Source organism: Paramisgurnus dabryanus, chromosome 24 (assembly GCF_030506205.2).
Source record: "Paramisgurnus dabryanus chromosome 24, PD_genome_1.1, whole genome shotgun sequence".
In the NCBI taxonomy this organism is placed as follows: Eukaryota; Metazoa; Chordata; class Actinopteri; order Cypriniformes; family Cobitidae; genus Paramisgurnus; species Paramisgurnus dabryanus.
In genome coordinates, this window is record NC_133360.1 from 18,169,248 (window position 1) to 18,189,409 (window position 20,162).

General features: G+C 42.1%; 1 protein-coding gene across 2 annotated transcripts in view; it reads right to left on the bottom strand.

The window, feature by feature from the left end:
• ccdc66 (coiled-coil domain containing 66) overlaps positions 1-20,162 on the bottom strand; it is a 119,049-nt gene that overhangs the window by 18,643 nt on the left and 80,244 nt on the right. For both annotated transcript variants that reach the window (XM_065259369.2, XM_065259367.2), the window contains exon 11: positions 12,974-13,194. In XM_065259369.2, coding sequence (XP_065115441.1) covers positions 12,974-13,194 — 221 coding nt within the window. The remainder of the gene's footprint in view (positions 1-12,973; positions 13,195-20,162) is intronic.

The following is a 20,162-nucleotide window of genomic DNA, read 5'->3' on the forward strand; positions in this document are numbered from 1 at the left end:
ATATTTATATTTATAATACCTTTAATAATACATTTCTTGTGCATTTAGGCAGTCAGCGTAATGACTGTTTTAATCCTTTCAGCCGTAATTCATAACTGTAAAAAAATATTCAGTGGCTTTGTAAATATCACTAAATAATTGATTAAAGTAACTTAAAAAAATCTCTTAATGTCACTTATGTATTTTTTAGTTGGTCAAACCAAAATAAATGACTAGAAATAGAACATATATTTTTATTTAAAATGTACATATATTATAGGCGTATACTACATCTAATAAAAAGCGAACAGAGAAACTTTTACGGACGAAAAACCCCTCTGAAGTGTTGAGTTTATGAATATTTACACTTACAATATGTACTTTGTGAAATGTGTGTGAAGCAGTTATCAACAGGAGTCTACAGAAACGTGTAAGTGTATTTGTTTTTAGACTTGTGAAGTTTTAGCGCAGTGTCATTGCTAAGAAATGCTCACTTGTTTACCTTTGTCTCACGTGCTGCAATTCACGTTTGTTCCCGTGTGTCCTCCCGTGTGTTACTGTATTACAGTAGTTTCTGCCATTAACTTAGTTGTTGATTGTTATCGGGCGTGGCCTGCTAGGTTTCAATCCACAAATGAAGCACTTATTAAAGCAGTCAGTCCACCACGGCAGCGGTCGCATGCAGCCCTCGTCGCGTGAAGACCAAAGAGTGTAAAGACCATGAGACACCGACAGGGCACTTGAGTATTGCACTTTTTGTCCTAACTTTTTCTATTCATCTATTTATTACTCTTTTTTCCTCTCTTGTTCATTTCCCATTCTTATAATTTTACTATGCGTTTTAAAATCTCTACTGTCATTGCAACTTGTAAATCTGTTGTATCACGTGACCGCAGGCGAATTATTAATAACATCCGGACTCTCCCTTCTTCCACTATTGCCTCACTGACTTTTCCCATTGGCTTATGGAACTGCCAATCTGCTGTCAACAAAGCAGATTTCATTACTGCCATTGATTCACATTTTCGCCTTTCTGTTTAAGAACTTTCTGAGACAAGGATTTAACCAGAGGACACTGCACTCCGGCTGCCCTCTCCAACAACTACATTTTCTCACACGGTCCTCGCACAACAGGAAGGGGTGGAGGAACTGGTCTGCTCATTCCAAAGGACTGGAAATTCCAACAGCAAACCCCTTCATGTGACAGCAGCTCTTTGGAGTCGCACGTTGTTACTATCATCCACCCTACTTAAATCCATTTTTTTATAATCTATCGCCCCCCCAGGTCAACTTGGACACTTCTTGGAGGAGTTGGATGTACTTCTGTCTTCATTCCCAGAGGATGGTACTCATTTAGTAGTACTTGGCAGTGTTGTAATGTAACGGAGTAAAAATACTTCGTTACTGTACTTAAGTAAAAATTTCACATATCTGTACTTTACTTCACTATTTAAATTTATGTCAACTTTCACTTTTACTCCACTACATTTTCTAGATAAAATGTATACTATTACTCCGATATTTTCCACTAAGCATATTCGTTACTCGTTACTACAAAATAAAATTAGAAGAAATGTGTGCGACCTCAATAAGGGAGGTTTTGGCGAATCAGTGCTTCTAGATTGCATTACGCTCCGCACACTCTCGCTGCATCCCAAATCGCCTACTTTCATCCTATATAGTAGGCAAAGAGTCAGGAAGTAGTGCGGTTTGAGACGCAGCTTCTATTTCACGTACACTCTATTTTAGCGTAATGTTGCCAAAGGAGGAGGAAGCACAACTGAAACCGCAATGAAAGCACCTACTGGAGGACCTCCCGTTATCGTAGACGACCACACCGACGATAGTGGTGAACAGGGTGGGAAAGATAACGTTATACACCCGTGGCCGTATTTGAAAGAAATGTTTTTGTACATTGGAATTAAAGATTCTTACTACCGAATAAAGCGCCTCTTATGCCTACCGAAAATCACTTAAATTGTGTCATTTAAAAACTCCCCGTCCAACCTGAAGAATCACATTGTTGTGTTTTGTGGTGTTCTGTCATTTGTGTCAAGTTTTGTTATTTCTTATGTACATGTTTAATGAAAAATGTATTATATATTAGAGCAATAAATGCTGCAAGTAACATTTATGTAGAAATATTAGCCGCCCAATAATGCAGTGTCTCTTTAAGAGGGGAGTGTGCATGTGACCGGTGTTTTAATACTTTAAAAAGGAAGCGCGAGATTCAGTTAGTTGTATTGACGTTCAACCCGGTGTGCAGCCATTTGGTAAGCTCTTTATTTCATATGTTATCCTGACTGCATTTATGTTATATGCTTCATGTTATTTTATGTCACCATGCTATGTTTTGTACTGTGTTTACATTCGTTGCACGTTAAAGATAGCGCTATGCTTCGGTAGATCTAAGCTGTTAACTGATAACTTTAGAGCATAGCGTTATCTCTATAAGTTGACTAGGTAGCGACCATATATATAACATTTAGACTTATAAGATTGATGTGCCATACCTTTTATTCCTGTTTCATTTCTTTGGCTTTGTGAATGTTTGGTTTTGTATGAGTCGCGGACCGACATTTTACGTAACAGTACTTCCTGGTTTGCCGCAGGGCATTCTGGGAGCTGTAGTTTCCTGCTTCTAAAAAGACTGTAAGCTTTTACATAGAGTTTGATAGGGCTTGAACATGGTGTATTATATTTAAATATGAAGCTTATACATGAAATTTATGATGATGATATTATTATTATTATGTATTTGTATGCTACTAATATTATTATTAGGATATTTGTATTTGATTTGTATTTATATATACTAATAATGTCTTGTATATTTGTATTTATATATTTAAATACTATTGATAATGTTATATATTTATATGTAATTTGTATTTGTATATCTGTATATTAATGGTATTATTGTGTATTTATATTTAATTCATATTTTTGATGAATGTTATTTATTATTATTGACTGCAAAGACCTGGGGAGCTGTACTGTTTGTAGTATGCAATGCATTCGAGAATGTTGCATTTCTTATTATTTCAGGTTTATTACCTTGTTACATTTTTGAAGAAAAATAAAGAATAAATGTGGAATACAGAGTAATATCCTTTTGTACACTGGGTTGCCCTTTCCGTGGGGAGAACACGGAACAGTAATAAACCAACGGTCCGAGCACGTAAAGCTAAGTCTGCCACCGCCCTATCAGCATTGACCATTTAAGGAACACCAAGGGAAGAGGAACAGGCCGAATAGACCACTCTGTGTAACAGTGCCTTGGTCAGTGCAGGAAAAGGAAGATGGATTCAGCAGAATTAGTGGTCCTAAAAGGAATGCGCTCAACCGCACAGCGCTCTTTCAGCAAGAGAGCTAAAAAGCTGTCCCTCACTGTAAACCTTCTAGAAAGAAAGGCGCTTATCGGCGAAATCAGAGCACTTGGAGTGGACTTTGGAAAGGTGCACGACATTGGACTTGAATACGTTGATGCTCTAGAAGAAGTGGACAATGAGGAAGAAAAATCAGGAAATGAAGCGGTTCATGTGGAAGAGAAAATGGCGAAGTGCCTTGCCACATATACAGAAACGCTCCAGCTCGCTAAGGAGACATTATGGACCAAATTTGCCTATGTTGAATTTAAATTGTACGCCAAAGGTGCAGAGGAAAAATGCGCTGAAGTGGAAAACACTGATGTGAAGGAGTTGCCAGAAGAAGACTTTCAATGTCTAAGAGAGGGCCTGGGGGAGAGAATTAAAATGCTTGAGCAGAAGGTGTCTGAATGGGAAAGTCTTGTCTCTGAAGCCAAGATAGCAGTGTACAGGCAGCAGCTATACAAGCTAGTCAATAGACTGAATGACTGGGTGCGAAGCTGGGAAAAGTTGAAGCGGACCGAAGAGGTCGTCGGGAGAGAAGAGGTTGAAGAAGCAGGTGCTGACGAAGAGAATAGTCTGGAGAGGAGCACACTGGAGTTGGCACGCAGCCCCAAATCCCAAGTGAGACACCTATACCCAGTACTGGAGCATCTGCGCTTCCATATTCACCACCACAAGGAATCCCTGACCTGCATCCTGGGGCATACGGCTTCAGACCACAGATCAGTCTTGAAAGAACACGTCTGCCTACGTTCTCAGGAGACATGACCGATTATTATCGGTGGAAGGCTGAGTGGGAAGAGCTGGAACAGCTGGGAAACCCACAGAGGACGGCTGGTGTAACAAGATTCCATCTCTTGGCAAGCCTCAGCGACAAGGTGAAGAAAGACTTGGTTCTGTCCAGCTGTGCATCGGCAGATGAAATGTTCAGGCGCCTCAGCAACCGCTTCGGGAACAAGGCGAAAATCGTCCTGAAGATATCAGAGGAGGTTCAGTGCCTACCCCCTGTGAAGGGAGACAGCCCTTGGAAAGCAATTGAGTTGATACAAGCAGTGGAGCGGGCCCTTAGTAACCTTGTGATCTTGGGAGAAGAAGAGGTTATAAAGAATCGTTGGGTAGCACAGTCCCTTGAAAGCAAGCTACCAAGCTCTCTGAAGGAGAAATGGATTGCGCACAAGACTGAGCCTGTGAATGGTTTTGCTCCATATAACCACTTTGACTGCTTATTGCACTTCCTGAAGAAGCAGGAGGCGATCCTGGAGGAGCTGGATCAGCTGGAGACAAGCTATAGAGATGGAAGCTCCTCAGGGAAAGGCCCAGCAGACAAGCTAGAAAGAGGAGTCAAGAAGGCATTCTCCAAAGTAACCTCAGGCCAAAGACAGTCTCAATCGAAAACCAGGTTGGGCTCGTGCACTGCTTGTGCTGATGAGACACACGTTGGCAGGCTGTTTGCCTGCAAAGCCTTTAGGGAGATGGATCTTGAGAGGAGGAAGGCCCATCTGAAGATCCATGGGATATGCAATCGGTGCCTGTGTTACCATGTAAAGGATGGTCATTGCAACCCTAAGTTCCTCTGCAGAAAAATGGACTGCCGCAAAGAAGAGCCACACCACTATCTGCTGTGCCCCAAGTCCATCACTCAAGACACTGGCAGCGAGGTGCAAGGTATCAAAAGGGTAGAGAGGAAAGGCCTCGGGCTGACCAGTAAGCAAGAAGAGCTCCTGGTGAAAGTCACTCCAGAACTAAGAGCAGAATTCAGGAAGGCATTTTCCAACAAATCCTCAACCACGATCTGTACTGCTGGAGGTGGACTGAAAGAGTACCCAGTTATAATGATGTTACTGGAAGTGACAACCAACTCAGGCCAGCTGATAGGCACCCTTATTGACCTTGCCTCTGACACCAATTATATAACAAACAACGCTGCCCAGCGCCTTGGGCTGATTGGTGAGAGCATCAAGTTAATTGTCCACGGAATAGGAGGGATGAGAAAAACGGTTACAACTAAGAGGTACTCCTTGAGACTTAGAGTGAGGACCACCAAGGGGACAGTAACAGAACACAAACTACTCTGCTATGGCCTTGAGAGTATTGCGGAGATAAGTCAAACTGTTACTCCACAACAACTACAAAAGATCTTTCCTGATATCGCTGCAGAAGAGCTGGTCCGCCCTGAGAACATCAATCTTCTGATCAGCCACAGGGAAGGTCGTTTAGTTCCACAGCCGTTCAAGTTGGAGGGAGATCTGGTCCTCTGGGACGGCCCATTAGGCAAAACCATTGGCGGTACTCACCCTGATCTCTTCGAGGTGGTCGACCTAACGCTGCACCAGTCTGATACTCACTTTGCCAGATCTATGAGAACATCCTCAAGGGTGTATAAGGAGGTCCTTGTGGATGCCAAAAACCTGAGTGAGGTCCCAACAAGAATGGAAAAAGTGACCAGCAACACCACTGCCACAAATAAGGAGGTGTTTGAGTGGTTCAAGTGGGATAGCATTGGAGCAGCGTGTGACCCGAAATGTGGGAGCTGCAAGTGCAGCAAGTGCCCTCCGGGAGGCAAAGAGATGACCCTTGGAGAAGAAAGGGACTTAGAAAAGATAAAGGACTGCCTCTCTTATGTGTTAATGGACAAACACAGTGATGCCCCACACTGGGATGCAGCCTACCCATGGAAAGTAAACCCAGCAATTCTGCCAGATAACCGCCGAGCAGTGGAGGCAACTTTCAAGAACACTGAGGCTCGACTGCTAAGGGAACCTGTGTGGAAAATGGCATATGGAGAGCAGATCCGTGAGATGGTATCAAGAGGAGCAGCCATCAAGCTCACGAAGGAAGAGGTAGAGGGCTGGAACGGGCTGGAACTACCCAAATCCGCATTCTAGCTCAACGCCAGTGAGGATAGTCTGGAACAGTAGCCAGGAGTTTAAAGGGTTAAGCCTGAACAATCTCTTGCATAAAGGCCCTGATGTTCTCAACCCAATCCGAGGTGTTCTGCTGAGATTCAGGAGCAGATTGTATGCTGCTCTTGGCGATGTTAAGAAAATGTATAATTCAGTGTGGTTGAAGGATGAGGAGGTCCACCTCCATCGATTCCTCTGGAGGGATAACCCTGAAGATGAAATCAGTGTGTTTGCCATCGTCAGGGTCAACATCGGCGACAAGCCTGCCGGATGCATCGCTCAGGTTGCCATGAGAGAGACGGCAAACCTACCCCAGTTCACATCTATGGTTGAAGAACACCGGATCCTGACAGAGGATTGCTATGTGGACGACATCTTGACGTCGCATGATGATCTCCAAACTCTAATTAGGATGACCGAAGGAGTGGAGGAGATCCTAAAAGCAGGTGGTTTCTCCCTAAAGCCCTGGGTCCTGACAGGCCAAAGTGGGAGGAGTGAAAAACCCACTGACCCCAGCAACGTCAGGTCAACTGAGCCCAAGACCTTGATACTCCCCAACCAGATGCGGGATGAGGAGAATAAGGCATTGGGATTGGGATATGAACCCGAATCTGACAAACTCTGCGTGCTGACGTCAGTTAACTTTTCAAAGAGGCGAGGGAAGATGAGGATTGGTCTGGATCTACAAGAGGATGAGATCAAAGGCAACACCCCCAATCCTCTCACTCGACGAATACTGCTGAGTCAGATCGCAGGGTTCTATGACCCAATCGGCCTGGCCTCACCTGCCAAGCAACGAGGAGTGATGCTCATAAGAGAGTCCTTTCAGGAAGCAGGAAGAGACCATCTTACTAAGGACACCTGGGACAATCCCCTTTCACCACGTCTTCGAGAGGATGCAATAAAACTCTTTGCGCAATATGTGAGGCTTGGCCAACTTCGATTCGACAGGAGTCTCACACCCCATGGAGCCATAGGCCGCCCAATGGGGATTACGTTTTCCGATGGGAGTGAAGCTTCTTACGGAGCCGTTCTTTACCTACGGTGGGAGACAGAAGATGGAGTCATAGTGAAGCTGGTTGAGTCAAAGGCCAAGCTCACCCCTCTAGACCAGAAAGGTGATGTCATTAAAGCAGAGCTGTGCGGGGCTGTCTTTGCATCCCGCCTGAAGACATACTTCGAGAAGCACTGCTACATCAAGGTTGATCGGTGGATCCATTTTTTCGATAGTCAGACAATCCTGGGAGCTATCCAGAAGGATAGCTATGGCTTTCAGACATTTTTTGCAAACCGGATTGGAGAAATCCAAAAGGCTGGATCAGTAGATAGCTGGATGTGGGTCGAAGGAAAGCAGAACATCACCGATCTCATCACAAGGGGAGCATCCCCTGAGGAGCTTGCTGAAGAGTCAGTCTGGCAGAAAGACCCAGCATTTTTAAAGTTGCCTGAATCCGATTGGCCTGTGAAATCTGCCAGAGAGATTAACCCCTCTGTTGCTGAAGAGATCGGGGGACTTCGGAGGAAGGCGTTCTCAGCAATGGTTACAACAGGAGCCCAGCCCAGGAAATGTTCAGGCCCAACCAGTGTTGCACTTGTGCAGCTTGTGGACCCTCAAAGGTTTAGTTCACTGGTACGGTTATGTGGAACCATTGCCTGGATGAGACGAGCAGTAGAAATTTGGCTGGGCAACAGCCAGGCCCCAGATCGGTCAAAGTGGGAGGCAAGACCATACCTGTCTGTTGAAGAAAGAGCAACTGCCTTTAAAGATTTAGCTCTTGCAGCTCAAGATGGTGTTGAGTTCCGTGATACAACCTTGGATCGTCTGGTTGTTCAGAAGGAGGAAAAGACAGGACTCTTGCAGGAGGGAGAATCCAATGTTGGGATGAGGATAGAGTGGCTGTACCGCTAATTCCATGCCAGTCGTGGCTGGCAACCCTACTGGCCAGGGAGGCACATGAAGAAAATCATGAAGGTGTCGCCTCTACCCTTCTAAGGACAAGAAGGAAAGCTTGGATCATGCAGGGACAAAGAACAGTTAAAAAGGTGCTGAACAACTGTGTCACCTGCAGAAAGCAAAGAGCCAAGATGTGCCAGCAAGTAATGAATGATCTCCCTCAAGAGCGTACCAAAAGAGCAAGCCCATTTGAGTTTACAACCCTTGACCTTTTTGGCCCCTTTGAGGTGAAAGATGCTGTTAAAAGACAAACAAGCAAGAAGGTCTGGGGTATTGTTTTCTGTTGTATGGCCTCAAGAGCCGTCCATGCAGACCTCACTGATGACCAGTCAGCAGAAAGCTTCCTCCAAGCATATTCCCGCTTTGTTGCTCTGAGAGGGCATCCAAGGAAGCTATGGTCTGACAGAGGCACCAACTTTGTTGGTGCCAAGCCGGCTTTGTGTGAACTGCATAAACATCTGGCTTGCTTGCAGTCTGTGTCCATAGAAGATGTAGCTGCTAAGAACGGGACTGAGTGGAAGTGGGATTTTCACCCTGCAGATGCACCCCACAGGAATGGAGCTGCGGAAGCTGCTGTGAAGCTTTTGAAGAGGGCTTTCATGAGCCTCGGAGGAACTACAGTGTCTCTCACATGGGGGTAGCTCCAAACTCTGTTCTATCAGGCAGCCAACTTGACAAACGAACGCCCAATCGATGCCAGAGCTCAAGAACAGGAGGATTTGGTAGAGTACTTAACACCTAATTCCCTCATATTGGGTCGAGCATCGCTTGAAGGAGACACCAGAGGGCTTGACTTGAGACCCACCCCTGGCGTCGTCTAAGGGCTATTCAAATCGGAGTGGACCGATTCTGGAAAAAGTGGAGGGAATTAGCTGGCCCAAATCTGTTCATTCGACATAAGTGGCACCGGACAGAGAGGAACGTCAAAGTCGGCGACCTCATCTGGATTGCTGATCCAAATGCTTTGAGAGGTCAGTTTCGTCTGGGCCGGATTCTGACAGTTTATCCTGACCGTAAAGGGATTGTCAGAGATGCTGACATTGCAACATGTGCTGGCCTTTCTGTTTCCCTGGCAGGTGGCCGGAAGAGGAGTTCTTCACTGCCCATGACAGTTATTAGAAGAGATGTGAGAAGACTGGTGGTCCTTCTCCCGGTGGAGGACAAACCTCATCCACTCCAGCCACCATGATACTCGCCTCTTCCTGAACCCCTTTCATTTTTGCACACTTCCCTATCCTTTGGCCCAAACACCTCTCTATCACCGCCTAAACCCCTATCACCGCCCTTATTCCTGCTGGCTGGTTGGTGCAAGCCTAGCGCTGCCACCATGCCTATCATATTGCACATACATGAAGAAAGAGCATGCATATCCCATACCTCGCATACCCGGGCAGTACACCACACACCTGCCAAAGGGATGTGATTGACTTGGATATTGGACTAAACTGTTCCTCTATCAGTCATGCCTTCATAAGACACTTATAGATATTGTGCAAGGCTAAGGGTTTAAAAAAAAAAAGTCCTGGAAAAGACAGATTTTTATTTGATGATTGAGATTAAGAAGATAATGGGAACCCTGAATATGCCCTGAAAGATAACTTTCACTTCTACCAAAGTCTTTTTCTAGTACAATACTTGTACTTTTACTCAATTATTGCTTTCTAGTACTTTATACTTTACAACACTGGTACTTGGTGACTTCAACATCCACCTGGAGAAACCACAGGCAGCTGACTTCAACACCCTGACTGCGGCGTTTGACCTCAAGCGAGTCCAGGGCTCCAGACTGCGACCAAATGGTTGCATTTTGCGACCAAAAATTTGAGAGTGTGCGACTGAATTTTACATCCAGTCACATGTGCAACCAGTAAATTTGACTCCCCCACCCTCCGTATTTTTTTATACATTAAACATGGAAAGGGGCACGTGATCAATGAAATTAGCAATGAAATAATCAATGAGACGCGAGCGCGCACTCGCGTCTCATTGAGTGATGTCTGTCTGTGAGGCGACCAATGCGTGTGAGAAGAATACCAAACACTATTCCAGGAAATGTCTAAAGGAATATTTATATCGCTGTTCTTCAGATTGTTTCAGGTATTTTCATGATAATAAAGAATATTTTAAATGATTGTGTTTGACGAGTGTTGCTTTTTGCAACGTTATAAACTAGTCAAACTTGTAGTGATTTTAGATTGATAAGGACTTCCTACTGATCAAGGAGCCGTAGTACATGCACAAGCTGTGCATGAAACACTGAATCGGAGCCTTTCGATTCAGAATCGATTTTAGACAGGTCTTTTTAATGGGAGCGCGATGCATCGATGCACATCCCTACTACAAAGTAAAGACACGGGGCACCAGCACTTTATGTCTGTAAGGTCTCCTTTCTTGGGCAGGAGTGTTAAAACTGTTCTACGGCAGCTCAGAGGCAGCTGGCCTTCAGCCAAGCTTTCATTCAATACCTCCAGCAGGTCCACTCTCAGTTCTGACCAGTCTATTGGCAAGGCGTCAATACCCGACGCCTTTCCAGACTTCATACCTTGGAGAGCCTTGTACAGTTCGCCCAAACTTAAAGCACCATCTCAGCAATCTCACCATTGACTTCCTCAGACACCTGGGGTAAGTCATTGAAAAATTCACTGTCACTCTTGTATTCTGCCCCAAGTTCATTTTTATACAGGTTTTCATAAAACACAACTGCTCTCTTGTGAATGTCAGCTGGGTCTGTCGATAGACCACCAAACTCAGTGCAAAGAGCATGGATGACTCTGCTCTGACCGTTCTTTTTCCCCAAGTTGAAAAAAGAACCTGGATAGAGCATACATTTGGTCCAAACTATGAAACCTCGACCTAACCAGAGCCCCATGTGTTTTAAAACCCAGCAAATCAGCCAATTGTGTCCTCTTTTTTGACAAAGAATCTAAATAATTCTGGCCACAATAATTCTTGAGTATACTGCAAAGAGAATTGTCTTATTTAGGCTTTCCCAAAATCCCATCACAGTCTTAGCAACTTAAAAGATCCATATGTGGTCCTAAACTCATCTCAAAACAGTTTAAACATGTCCTTAAAGAACCTGTCACTTAGAGTAGTGTTGAGCTGCCAGTATGCACTTCTTGGCTTAATGCAGTTTAAAAAAACAGAACACTTCACCATACTGTGATCAGAGAAACACAGTGGGGTAAATCAACATTTTCTTACAATATTACAATGATGCTTAAAAACATAAACCTGATCCAATCTTGTCATTGAAATCACACTGTCACAAACATGAGTCCAAGTATATTGTTTTTGTGTCTCGTGAAACTGTCTCCAAACATCACAGAGCTCATGCATTTTGACAAGCTGGATTAACTGGTTACGAGATGGCAGTTGAGGTTTAATATGATTCATGTCTAAGTTCGACATGGTACAGTTAAAATCACCCAAAAATAAATATTCTGAAGTGTTGTGGCTCAACACAGAGACCCCATTCCACTCTTCAGCCCAATCAGAAGCATAGATGGAAGAAGATGGCTTTGCTGGTTCTTGAAGAAGTCCAGTTGCAGCATTTGCATGCTGGAAATACAGACAATAGTCCATTTGAAGAGGTGTTCTGAAAGGTTCAGATGTGAACTGGTGGCTTTCTGATTGTTGAAAATCCATTCTTGGTCACAAACTCAGGTGAGTTTGGCCTATACTCCCAGAACAAAGGAAAGTCCATGCATTGGGTCTTTCTTTCCCTCCCATGTAAAACTCCTTCTATCATGTAATTCTTCTTTGAAGGGTTATTTCCATGTAAGATGGAAAGGAATGTCTAGTTTGATATGATGCCTGTCATTTATTATATTAATTGACTAAACATCTCAGAGTCAAAAGAAAATATATACTGTTTAATTCGATTATAAGTTACTTGGAAAAATATCATGGCTGCATCTGAACGTTCTAAAATGCTGCCTTTGGAGGCAGCATTTATCAAGGCATGTCTGAATCCAATGTTAGGTTTACTTTCTGACTCCTGAGATACCTATCCATAGAGAATATGATTGGTTTACCCTGGTTGAGTTCGAAAAAATAAAATGGTGGCCAAGGAAGCGGCTGGAGCACAAATTTAGTGTAAATAAAGTTACATTTTCACTTTATACACCTTTTAACTGCATTTCTAGCAAGAAATGAGTATTGTAGTCTTCAAATATTGGATTAGTTTTCACAAAGGCGTTGTTTGTTTATATTTCAAACAGAATAACAGTCTGTCAGAATGTGTTTTTCAGAGCTGGCCTCATGCCTCCTAAATCATTGCTATTAGTAGGCTATTAGTATGGCTAATTTACAGTAAGTTATATGCTTATTTTGTTTAATGACATATTTTGAAAACGTCTTTGGGAACGTATTCAACAATATTCATGTATTACTTTTCCAAATAATTTTGTTGTCAAATGTTGTTAAATATTGTTGCTCATCATCAGTTTCATGGGTTTGGAACATGAGAAACAGTGTCATAGTAATTGTGATGAATTTTTTTGGTTTGGGGGGAATATATGGAGAATATACCCCTAGACATAAAGTTTACAGAATACAGGTTTAAAACAGTTGCTTAAAACTAATAAAAAAATGACAAAAAAACTGAATGACAGATATTTGGGACACTTGGGAAATAAAAACATGTTTGTAGTTTTGTCGGTAACACTAGTGCCATAACTACTGGTTTACCAACAAAGTCAGAAAAGTGATATAGATACAAGGGAAAATAAGGTTTTTAGCATATAAGTTCTTATCTAACCAACCTCGTTCTTTGCTGGTTGTCCAAAGTAGTTTCAACGTTGGCTCTGCCAAGATTCTCCCCTCCAATTACACTTATTCCTTCCCATGCCGTGGAGAGTGCTCGAGAGATAGACCGTTGTTGAGAAAGAGAGCTGCTCATGTTAGGTTCCCTGTGATCAGCGTCCACCCCGAAGGCCTGACGAAGAGAGTCAAAATGAACTGCCCACCGATCTATGTCCTCAGCCTGTAGAAACATTCCAAGATTGTAACTTTTTTTTACTTTGTGCATGTACAGTACAGCAGGCAGCATTGGAAATAATGCAGTACAGCATTGCAAATAATGCAATTACTGGTGGTGATTACAAAAACAAAACACAGTGATTACTGAAGCAGTTCAAAATGTGATGCAAGTTATTTGGCCAGATAAGTTTCCCTCTGTTTCTTATTGTAGGAGAATACTTAATTTTTTTTTTTTTTTTGCTTTTTCGACCTCTGGTTGTATACTCTACATCGGGGTTCCTGAATTAGTTTCACCATAGGCCAGATTTTGCCATCAATACAAAGCCATGGGCCAGCATCCCCTCTGTGTCAAACCAACATACCACCCCAATTAGTACATAATGTTAAATATATCACACAAATGGCAATTCTTTAATTAACGAACTATAAATAAAAGCATTGTTTTCTGTACTCGTGCATTATAGAAGCAGCCCTCACATGCACAAAATGCTGAGCAGTGCCAAAGAGTAAACCTGTCATGGTTCTGCCATCTTGTCCTTTGTTTAATCTAGTCTTGTGGCAGAATCATGACAGACCCATGTTTTGTGTGGGTTCACGTGGTCTCAGTATTGGTTTACTAGACCACGTGTTCCCTGTGTCTTGTCTCTTTTACCCCGCTCCCTTGTTGTTCTCATCTTCATTGTTTAACTCCTGTCACCTGTTGCCCTCATTAGTTGTCCTCTATTTAAGATCCTTGTGTTTGTTGTCCTGTGCTTGTGCATTGTGTTTATATATCCTGTAAGTACTCTGTCTCAAGTCCAGTCTAGTCATAGTCAAGTGTGAGTTATATTTAGCGTTTTGTCAAGTTTAGTGTCTTAGTCTAGTCTTGTCTAGTTTAGTGTTCATTTAGTATCTTGTTTTGTTGTTTTGCCCCCTCGTGGGTTTTATTTTCTGTTTGGTGTTATAATAAAAGTATTTTGTTAATACATCGCGTCTGCTCTTGGGTTCCTCCATACATCCACATAACAAAACCAAGATGCAAAACTCTGATTTACAATTAACACAAATGTATTTATTTATTAAAAAAAAGAAATTCATACAGGTTTAGAACAACATGAAGAGGAGTAAATGATGACAGAGTTTTCATTTTAAGGTGAACTACCCCTTTAAGTCCCTCCTGGATACAGTGTATGGTGCATGACCAGACATCACAACTGAACAATGCCAGGAGTGAATAAGCAAAAGATTGACATGGCAAAAGATTCTTCCCAAGATGCCTTGCCAGAGAAGATATCAGGTGTGATGTGGAAGAGAACATATCCTATATTGGCAAAGGTTTTGGGACATTCCTCCAAATCATTGAATTCGGGTGATCCAATCAATCCATGGCCTCGAGTGTATAAAATCAATCACCAAAGCATGCAGACAGGTTTTACAAAAATTTGTGAAAGAATGGGGCAATCTGAGAATTTCAGTGGTGTAAAGCATTCCGCCACTGGTGATTACTGTGGGTTCACACCAGCGTTTGAGGAGTCAAATTCGCGTCTACCACGTATAGTTTGCCACTTGAACATTTTGAGTTTACTCGCTTCATTCACTCGTGAAAGCGTCAATGTGTCTTTACATTGACTTAACATTTACATTTATTCATTTAGCTGACGTTTCATCCAAAGCGACTTACAATTGCTATATGTCAGAGGTTGCACGCCTCTGGAGCAACAAGGGGCTAAGGGGTTGGGCTTGGCCCTTTAGTTCCAGTGACAAGAACTCTTAATGCTTCATCCAAAGCGACTTACAATTGCTATATGTCAGAGGTTGCACGCCTCTGGAGCAACAAGGGGCTAAGTGTATTGCTCAGGGACACAATGGTGTGTCACAGTGGATTCGAACCCGGGTCTCTCACTCCAAAGGCGAGTGTCTTATCCACTGCGCCATCACCACCACCACTCGCGCTTGACGCCTCTACCGCAGCTGGTCTGAACGTAGCATTATGATGTGGGGTTGTTTTCAGGGGTTGGGCTTGGCCCTTTAGTTCCAGTGACAAGAACTCTTAATGCTTCACCATACCAAGTCATTTAGGACAATTTCATGCTCCCAACTTTGTGGGAACAGTTTGGGGATGGCCCCTTCCTGTTCCAACATGACTGTGCACCAGTGCACAAAACAAGGTCCATAAAGACATGGAAGAGCGAGTTTGGTATGGAGGAATTTGACTGGCCCGAACAGAGTCCTGACCTCAACCCAATAAAACATCTTTGGAATGAATTAGAGCGAGACTACGAGCAAGGCCTTTTCATCCAACATCAGTAGCCGTGTTTGCATCGGGCTTCAAGCGGGCTTGCCAGTGCCTGCCGAGGCCTGTGGCGTTTGCATTGTCACTTCCGGTGCATGGTCGTGCTTCACTGGTGCGTCGTTGGGGCTTAAGGCCCGGCTTTTCTGGCCCGCCGAATTCCTTAGGCCAGAGCGGGCTTCTCGGGGCTAGGGGAGTGGTAAAGGTCAAAGGCGGAGTTTATCTTAGTCTCTGGCAAGATGCGCATCCATCTGTCTGCAGATTTAAAACTTTAAAAATAATCGGGGTTACCAGTAATTTACTGTTTAACGGAAGATGCCTGCTATGTTTGTACTTCGGACTGAAGAAAATGATCTGCATATGTTTAAAACAAAGACGCGTTACAACGCCGAACTCGCCACGCTAAGGATCCGCCGCACACCGCTACCGGTTCGGGAGAAGTTTATAAAGTTTCGGGCACAGAACAAAGTGTTTAAAGTGCAACAGTGCTGAGAAATTAAGGATGTGTGTTGGATCATCATTTTATCGTCCATGTATTAAAGAAGCGATCACTCGAGTCACGATGGTATCTACGTTACAGTCAGTGAGTTAACATGCTATATAACGTTTGCATACAAAACACTTAAAATACAATACAATTAACGATTGCATAAGTGGCTTACATGGGTGTTTATTGTGTTATATTGTCATCTCTGTTGAATTTTTTAGTCAGCCCTTAGAAAAAGTAACCATGGTTTTATTATATTAGTCATAGCCATGCTTTCTGGCATTTTGGAGATTAATTTGACTCTTATATGAATGTAGCAAACTTTATATGTCGGTATACTACAAACCCTTTATACAAAACATCACATGTGCTGCTTTCTTTTGTGTCCGTTTTACAGAAAAATGCCAACGTAAAGCTTTCAGTTTGTCATCCAGGAGTTTTTATTTAGTATATGAGAGATGACACAGCAACAAATGCAAGAGCAGGAGATGAAACGAAGATGATGATGATGAGACGACAGGAGCCATGGATCTTAAAATCCGTCCGGAGGAGATGTCTTTAAATACACCTGTTTGTGCACTGATATAAACTTCATATGTAAATAAATTACCGCGCTATTATTACTACGGCTGCTTGTCAGTATTTATTGATTGACACATTATTGAAATAGCTATTAGACAGTTACCTTGTGTTTCATGTGATGCTCAACTATTAACGTTTTCATGATTAAAGAGATCACAACTCCGGTAATGTGTAAGTATGTTTACATCGCCATAGAACTATAATTACAAACTTAACATTACATATTTAGACACTAGTGCATACCTGTATTTTAAAATAAGATTATTTTACATAAATGTAAAACTAGGACTCGTTATATTCTTTAAAATATTGTGTATATAGTATAATGGCACATTAGATAGATGAACGCTTTATTTGTAATTATCCTACTTCATAAAGTTAACTATGCTTATTGATCTGATATTGTCTCGTCGTGAGATCGCTCGTGTGCAGCCAACATAAACTTCAAGAGTAACACCGCGGATGGAGCAAACATCTCTATCTTCTCATCTTGGCTTTCACCGTGCAAACAGCCACCTCAATTATGTTCTTTATGTTTCTTGTATGATGATGCAATCTCACTCCCGTCTCCTGTCAGATTGAAGTGACTTCCTCACAGTAAAACAGGCGGAGTTGTGTGACGTTACATCCAGGTAGGCGTATTAAGGGTGGGGTTTTCTGAAGCGCTGCGGCGCTAATGGCTTGACAATGCAAACGCGTCGTGATTTTGTTATGTTCTTTATGTTTCTTGTATGATGATGCGATCTCACTCCCGTCTCCTGTCAGATTGAAGTGACTTCCTCACAGTAAAACAGGCGGAGTTGTGTGACGTTACATCCAGGTAGGCGTATTAAGGGTGGGGTTTTCTGAAGCGCTGCGGCGCTAATGGCTTGACAATGCAAACGCGTCGTGATTTTGGCTACACAGCTGGAGGTCTGAGGCTATTGGCTCCGTGAGGCCCGTATGAAGCCCTGGCTCGCACAGGCCCGATAGTGCAACTGAGGCTAGTGTGTGACCTTACAAGTGCTTTTAGAAGACTTGATCAGTTTGAACCTAGTTTGGCTCCTTACAATATTTATGCCGCAATAGTTAGCTTGACAGGAACCATGTGATTGGCATCTACGCTAATACCAGTTTGTTTTGTCTCCATGTCTCATCCTCGGTTAACCGAGGGCACCTGAGACAGAAAGACCCGGTTCCAGTTTGGCATGATGCTCAACCTTTGTATGTAATATACTCACGCAAATAGTTGAATTTGTTTCTAGTGTGTATGCCCCATGCTGCGTACTGTACACACCAAACGTGAAGTGTGTGTTCTCATCGTGTTCCTTAGTTAATATTACTTTCTGGACTTACAGTAATATTACTTGCTAGTGAATTTTACGATCTAAAGACGCGTTATAGGCAAATAATGTGTGTGTTTGCAGAAATTGTGCTGGCCAATTTGTGTCATTTGCATTGCCCCAAGACAATTTGCTTCTTTGCTTTGCCTTTGTATTTAAACAACTTGTGCAAATTGTTGAATTCGTGTTTGGTGTGTATGTCCCCAGCCCCGGCACCAGAACGTTTGAATGCGGGGGGCTATGATTCCTAAACGGGGGGCTCACAGTGTCAGTGCCAGTGGGCGTTAAGCAATCACATATCTTTCATTTAAAATCAATTATTTTCCACTCTTTATTTTCTCTCGGACGTTCCTACGCGCTTTAGCCTATGATAGACATTGGATTATTAATATGAAATGAATGTATTTTATTAAGTCTACAATAAAACTGTATAACTGCATTAACATGTATTATAGGCCATTTAAATTATGTTTTTTAAAAGCCAATTCTTTCATTTTTATACATCAATGTAGAATCGTTTACAGCAGCATCACAGTGCTTCATAAAAACTCACAGAAAACATGCACATGTATATAATTCTAGAGGTTTAATTATTCTTTAGCATGGGGATCACTAGATGAGAACTTAATAGCCTTATTTTTGTGAAAATCGAAATTTCTTTTAATTGTGTTACCTGTCGTAGTTAGCCAATGCGGATTAATTCCGACAAATTTTCCATCTCATATGGAGAGAATACCAATTGGAAGTACTCATCCCCATGTCCTATTCCCTTCAAAGATCAGAACTGTGCAGAGAGTTGCGCAATTGTGTCTCATTGTATGACCCCGAAAATACACTTGGAGAACAGAGCAATGAAAACAACAATATTTCATTTTATCTGGATTGAGAGTTTAAGCAGCTTTCCCTTCCCGAAGTGCCCTTCAAGGGCGCAAAAATGCAGTTTTGAATTCGACCATGCTCTCTCTCTCATCAGGCTTGGCTGTGCAGGTGCGATTCTAGGTTTTTAATGTTTTTTCTTAGGGGCTGATTTCAATGTTTTTTTTAATAATATGATTGGATTTTACATTAACCTTAATGCAGTATTTCAATGTATTAAAATATGTGTATAACATCTGTGTGCATTTACTGACTGCCTTTAATATACTTTGTGCATAACTGCATTTTCCTCTAACGCAACATCCACACATGTTCCATTAAATTAACATATATAATGACCAAGAACTTTAGATAAACAAGGGGTGATTTTTTTTACTGTGGATAGGATAGGGAATCATCTTGTTTTGCTCCCCCATCACAGTATGTAAACTGTTTTTATAATACTACTTACATAACTACATAGATGTCGTCGGCTCTCGCTCAGATCACGAGGCGACAAAATCGCTGGACAAAGATGGACTTATCAGGGCATTCTCAGCACTCAAACACAGAAGGGTGGATTTCTAAAAAGGTCTCAGGTGAAATTTACGCTCGCCACCCGGTGAGCTGTCTACGGTGCTGAAAAAACGCGGACCCCATCGTTATTTATAAGTAAGGTTCAGTGTCAGACTTTTTTTCTTTGCTTTTGTTAAATAATTCAACTTGAGGGGATGTTTGAGCTGTTTTTTTTTAAGTCAGCCCAGACAGCTGAAAATATACTGCGCAAATCAATTAAGCAGAGAAGTTAGCGTCCATAAAAGGACGAGGCTTATTCCAACTATAATTATATATAATTTTAATTAAATAAGGCTGGATCATTTCTGTTGAGCTGCCTGTTCGTGAAGCTGAAAGTGCATGTAATAATATACCATTGATGCAAACCAACAGGATTCCTTGCTTTTTTTGCTCTATTATGTTTTTGTTTTATGTGGGTAGGGCCCCATATTCGTTATTGAAACAGGCCCCTAGATGCTTAAGGCTGGCACTGCAACCGATATGTGGGGGTTTTGGGGGGGCGATGTCGATACCGATATTACAGATCGAGTAGACCGATAACTGATTTTGAACCAATATGTCTGGTGTAAAAATTAAAATGAATGTCAAAATTTAGACAGGCTCTGAGAAAAAAATATGCTTGAAACATTTTTTTATTCTGACTCTAAGAAATGTTTATTTTAAAAATCATATTAATAATAACAAAAAGAGCAGGAAGCACCCTTAAATTATATATACATATATTTTTTTGATGATTTAATCAAATTATTTCGTTAATTTACAATTTTAATTTATATAATAAGTATTAATCTAAATAACTTATTTGCCTTCACAGCTTCATTGTGTATGTTGTTGAAAAGTTGGTTCAATAGCCTTCTGGGGGCCCTAAGCAACTTTTTGAC